The sequence below is a fragment of the Aythya ferina genome (genome assembly GCF_964211825.1).
Source record: "Aythya ferina genome assembly, chromosome: 14".
Lineage (NCBI taxonomy): Eukaryota > Metazoa > Chordata > Aves > Anseriformes > Anatidae > Aythya > Aythya ferina.
The window spans coordinates 10,637,233-10,643,232 of NC_140312.1; the positions used below are offsets into that span (position 1 = coordinate 10,637,233).

Consider the following 6,000-nt stretch of genomic DNA (forward strand, 5'->3'; position numbering starts at 1 on the left):
AAGCAAAAAATGGATCGTGATGCTTAAAAACAAAGGAATAGTTGTATTCATTGCTAGAACAAGGTCATGTGGTCAGAAGTTCTTCAGATTTAGTTATATATTTATTTTTAAGAGCTGGGTAAGTAGACCAGCTGTGGCTACCTTGATCCCTCCTTGTACCTGCAAGACTTGCAGCAATTGTCAGGACTCTCACAAAAGATCTGCTATAAGGCAGATCTTTATTTCTGGCTTCAGTTGCATTATAACTTGTGACTCATAAATTGTATTATTCAACATTCATATGAAAAATAATAGCTATCATATTACCCGCTGTAATAAGAGCGGATTGCTGACTTTGAGTTTATTAAAACAGAAAACAAACAATATTTTCCATTTATCAAAAATCTCCAATGCACAAAGAATGTTCAATTCATTATATTTAATATTCAGGGAGGGGAGGATTTCATTGCTTTCAACACTGAAATCCCAAACAGAGAAATTAAAACAAATCACTTCATCTAGAAACCAAACAAACAATTACATGGAGGAACAATGCCAAAAAGGAAACAGAACAGCTGCATTAGTCAGCCCTTATTAACAGCACGAATAACACCTTATTTCATTTGCCACCAGTTACTTGTTATCACCTGAAAAACAAACGAGGTCTCTTGGGTTACAAATGAGAAGTGCCATACCAGCAGAGTGATATTCGGGTGCTCTCTGCGCTAGATCTGCCGATCCTACCCATCCCAAGCAGGCTGTGGGTGCCCAGCCCTTAGGAAACCAAATCATTCATTAACAGCTACTTTTATTACACAGCCCTGATAAAACACACACGTACTGCTGTGGAAATCACGAGAGATTTACAGCAAGTTGTGAAAACCATAGATATATATAAAAAAAAAGGAAAGCTTAGTATATTTATTTATTTTTTTAAGGAAAGCCACAGTAAAACAACACCTAATGCCAGCTCTGAATTTAGCATTACAAAAACACATCCAGCACCTTATTTCAGGGTTGCATTACAAGGCAGCAGGAACTACCTGAAGCCTAGAACACCCTCCTTTAGGTAGCAGCAAACTCCCAGGAAGGTGCTACGTGCTGGCACGCGCTACCCACAGCTTGCGATCAACAGCCCAAACACTGCAAAACGCAATCTGGGAGATTCTTTGTATGCTGATACGCGGGGTCCGCACCAAATGCTCTTAACTGCTCAGTCATAAGAGCCTTGTTTAAAAACCCTGCGCAAGCTGTGCATGGGCCCACTGTATCAGCCCAATTGTGAGCCACAAATCTGACTACTTAATATGCAAATTCCCTTGGTCAGCCTGCCGTAGAGGCACCATGAAAGCAGTTATTGTAGCTTCAAATTAGACATGTGATGCGCAGCATTACACAGCACTCGACTGAAAATATTTAAGAAACTGTTGTCCAGTTCCCAAAAGCAGAGGTCAAGCTTGGCATTTGGCTTTCCAGAGCTTAATGAAGCGCCAGTACTATATCAAGTACTGCAGGAAGAATTTACGCTTCTAATATATTCTGGTGTGTCACTCAGATGGGCAGACCTATTTCCGCTTGTTCCTATTATCACTGCTGGGTGATAGGGGCAGCAGTAAAGAAGACAAATTTCAAACAGAATCATCGTCTTTTATAACAAAGAATAGCGATAAGAGCTCCAACAGGCAGGCTAACATCACATCAAGAGCACAGCAGCAATCAGACAGCTGCAGCCAAAAGACTTAATCTATAATGACTTGTCATGCCCGCGCTTCGAGACATTGGATTTCCTGCCCTTTCGTTACTCCACACAAATAACTGTCTCGCTGAACTTTACGAAGTCAGACAAAGTAATATGCAGCTTATAATAGGGGAAAGAGTTTACTGGGAGAAAATGAACTGGTTCATTTTTCTCCTTTCCCTTCGCAAACTTCCCCCTCCTCCCCTCCAAAACGATGAAAAGAAATTTAAGAAGAGACCTCCAAAAAGGCCCTGCACGTGGGAATGCAAATTCCCTGGTTTATGCTAAACCAAACATAACCTGATAAGCTGTTAAACCATACTTACAAGCACAATACATGTTTCTCCAGCTGCTAACTCCTAACCCAATACTTCAGTGCTTTTCCTGAACGCACAGCTGAAGAAGTCCCACAAGCTCTAAGTGGCCAGAGAACAGCTATTTCTCCATCTACTCTCCATCCTGCAGAAATTCAGTCACCTTTAACACGGCACAGCAAGCAGAGATTGGTTGCTTGGCTCCTGAAAGCCTGGAATATCTGACGGGAGACAGCTGAGCTAAAGGGATGGGGAGAAACACCTGTGTCTATAAAGCATATAACCATCATCTTTTATTGTTCTTTTATCTCCTCTAAAGAGTCACCAATAAATTCATCTCATCATCTAGGACATACGCACACCACAATACAGCTCTGCTGGACTATAATGCACCAAGCTTTGAGACAGGAACTTTCTCTCTAAATACAGCAATATTCTATTAAAATGAAAACTCACGAAAAAGAGCAGTGATAATGAAACAGCTGGTATCAATCTGAAAAGACCATTTCATTTCCAGCAGGATGGGCAAAGCAGCATCTGCTTAATTCTTGTTAAGTAACAGACTCCTCCTGCTTTGGTCAATGTGAGCAGAGACGTGCAGTGAGCGGGTACGCATGTAGCAGAGCTTGGTGTGTTTGATTAACTCATTCTTACACTCAGAAACACACCAAGTGCATTAAATAGTTTTCTGGGTAAATGCAAGCATCTCTCTGACCTTGAAAAACACCATAGGAAAAGACAAAGGAACAGCACACGGTCAGGGCACTGTCAGCTTTGCTGAGCAGCAGGGACGTAACTGGAAGTGCCAGTGATTGACAAAAAGACCAGGGACAGTATGGGGATGTGACAAATTCTCATCTCAATTCCAGTGATACAATCTAGCAAGATTTCACCAGCTCCTCACAGCACTGTAATAGGTTGAGACTGGTAGGAATTAGACTTGAGATCTGGCTCCCAATTTTATGCAACATCAAGCATGCTATTACTATCTAATCAATGTCACAATTGCTTGGAATTCTTTAAAAAACTCTTCTGTTCTGGAGGGGGAAAAAAAAAAAAAAAAAAAAAGTTCCCCCAAAGCCAGTCTATCACTGGCAACGTTCTGGCTATAAGTGAGATGTTTCTGTTCTAAAGCACCTTCCTGAGATTTATAAAATGATGCAGCCCTGCTGACTGACAGCAATTTGAAAGTGATTACGCCGCACTAGGTCACAAAACAGGAGTTGGAGGAAATAACCCTTGTATTGGAAACAGGAATAGGCTGCCCTTCTGTCCAGCACTGGGCTCAAAATCATGTCCACTTGTGCTTCAGCTGTTTCCTTTCCTGATGTCTCAAGACATAAGCTCCCTCCAGAGCTCAAGTACTTAGCACAGGCACACACACAAAGAATTTGGAAATCTAAGGATTAGTGAAGGCTGGACTTCAGTGTCTCAGGAGTTAGATTTATAGAAGATGTGCTGAGGTTCCTGCACCTTAACACCCTTCCTCGCCCCCCCTTTTTTTTTTTGTTTCCTTTCAGAGAAGCAAGAACAGCTATGCAACATTACAAAACAGGCTACTGCACACTGTAACTCATTGTTTAAGACAGTCCTAAGAAGCACATAATTCAACCGAAATTTCATCACTTCTCACTTCAGCGAGACAACCTTAAGGAGCATTATCCTTAGAGCATGAATCAACATGAGCCAGCTGACATGCGTTTTGCATCTCTTACATCTTGAAAAACCCAGCTGCTGCTCTAATGCACCAAGTACAATAGGTTATTTAACCCAGAAGCCATAGCGTGCCAGGCCTGTAAACACTAGGCAGTAACATGCTCTGAGTAAGTCTACCCAGGACAACAATTTTTAGACAACTTGGACAAAAACTGTCTACCTCACGTACTGCTACTGAGCGCTTAAGACGGCAGCATTACTATTTTACAGCATCAGCAAAGTTCTGATTGTTTTCCCCATCTCATTCATTGGACAGCACAGAGAAGAGTGAGGAAATTAAACCACAGCTATTTCTGTGACATAATCTCACCTTGCAACACCTAGCTACTGAAGCAGGTCCCTGAAAAATTGTCAGCACAGCTTTTAATGCTATTTTTTGGTCAAGATTTTATAAGTACGTTACTACTCCTTCCATTCTTTTTCCTTGACATCTAGTATGCTCTGGTCCCTTACCAACCAGTAAGAGACGCAAGAGCAAGTAAGTTTGCTTAGTACTTATGTAGTTTTTAGGTAACTTGCTTTTTTTAAAAATAAAAAGTAGGGGGGAGAGTAAGAAAGACTCACATTAGGCAAAGCTATAAAATTCCTTTTAATGTCAACGATGTGATTAAATCCTACACATCTGGACGTCCTGGTATTTCTGTGAACTATGTATCTGGCATTAATCAGCAGGTGGCTGCCTCAGATGTAAAAGCTGCGTTTTTTGGGCATTATGGAATAGCGATAAAGTCACTGCTGTGACTGAACAGCCATCGGCTGGGCTGTCTGAGGTAAAAACAGACCAATAAATAATACTCTGTAAGGTACAGGAGAAGATGTAGATCTAGGTCAGCAGTTTTCAACCTGAAATCTGTAGACCCTGCATGTGTGAGGACTCCTTATCCAAGCGTCCTGTGGGTAGGCTGACTTTAAACGACCACACAGCAGACAGAGCTCTGCTGGAGAACATCAGGGGTCTGCAAACTGAAGACTGAAAAAGCAATCGCTCAGACGTTTAGGTAGAGAAAAAGCATAAAGGCTGAGGCCACTTACACTGCAGAAGGGTTTCCACACAGGCTAGGCTCGCTAAGGAGGTGTGTGCTTGCACATGAGCGAGCACACGCTGCTCCAGCAGCTGAAGTCCCTGGGAACTGACTATTTAACACGGGAGATCCAGGCTAGAGGAAAAGCATCCATCTTCCTCGGAGAGAATGAGGAAAAAAAAAAAAAAAAAAAAAGCCCAACCCACAGCAGTGCCAGGACCTAAGTTATCTGAAGAATTATTTCCCACACACCACAAGGAGCCGAGCCCAAGGAAAACAAAGTTTGGGAGCCCTGGGCAGGCCGTCCCCCCAGCCCCTGGTTATTTCCCCAGCACCGGGGCTGGGGGAGGGCAGGGGGGGAGGCTTCGTCCGCGTTCCCCGGGGCACCGGGGGGGGGAGCGCAGCTCCCTGCTCCCGGCTCCATCCCGGGACGGCTCCCGGCGAGCGGGGACCCCCGGGAAGGGCTCGGAGCACCCCCGTAGTGCCCTCCCCGGGAAAGTTGCGGCCCGGCCGGGCGTGTGGTGGGGAGGGGAACCGGGCACAGAGCCCCGAGCACGGGCAGAGGGGGGGCACAGCGCTGCCCTCCCCCCAACCCCGAGGCTCCAGCCCCAGCCCCACCGCAGGCCCCGGGTCCCCTCGCGGCTCGGTGGGCAGCCAGCCCTTCCCCTCCCGTCCCTTCCCCTCCCGTCCCCCTCCGTGGGCCCGGCTCTCACCTCCGGTGCCGTCCGAGTTCTCGTTGAGGCTGCCCGAGGAGTCGTGGTGGGAGCCCACACACCCGCCCATGGGGCCCGCAGACCCGCCGCTCCCCTTCTCCGCTCCCCTTCTCCTTGCTCCCCCCACCCCCCTCCCCCTAGGAGCCGAGCTCCGCCGCCGCCGGCCGGCCGGGCAGGCGCGATGGCTCCGGAGCCGCCCCCGAGCTCCGCAACACCGCCTCCGGGGCGCGGCCTCCCTCGCACCGAGCGGCTCAGCCTCCAACGCCGGGCCCCGGCCGAGCCCCGGCCCGCTCTGCCCGCGGCCCGACCCGGCCCGGTGTAGGCCGCGGCGGAGCCTGAGGCAGGGCCGGGCCCGTCCCCGCCGCCCCGGGCGAGGCGGGTTTGGGGTGGGCACCCGGGGGCCGGCTCCTCGCTGCACCTCAGGGTTCAGGCCCTGGGGTCGTGAGGGGCCTGCCCTGAGCTTGCTGTGCAGGCTGGGGCTTTCCTTATCTCCCCCTCATCCCTACACCCTTCACGGT

The 6,000-nt window shown here is 47.6% G+C and overlaps 1 protein-coding gene across 2 annotated transcripts in view; it reads right to left on the minus strand.

Annotated features, from left to right (window-relative positions):
- The window catches only part of UBTD2 (ubiquitin domain containing 2), a 54,628-nt gene extending 49,030 nt beyond the window's left edge, over positions 1 to 5,598 (minus strand). Inside the window, exon 1 of one of the 2 annotated variants that reach the window (XM_084535415.1) lies at positions 5,483 to 5,598. In XM_084535415.1, the coding sequence (XP_084391541.1) occupies positions 5,483 to 5,552 (70 nt within the window). In that variant the 5' untranslated portion in view covers positions 5,553 to 5,598. Of the gene's footprint in view, positions 1 to 2,043; positions 2,269 to 5,482 lie in introns of those variants that run through there. The other variant, XM_084535416.1, reaches the window with a different exon arrangement.
- Between the last annotated feature and the right edge of the window lie 402 nt (positions 5,599 to 6,000).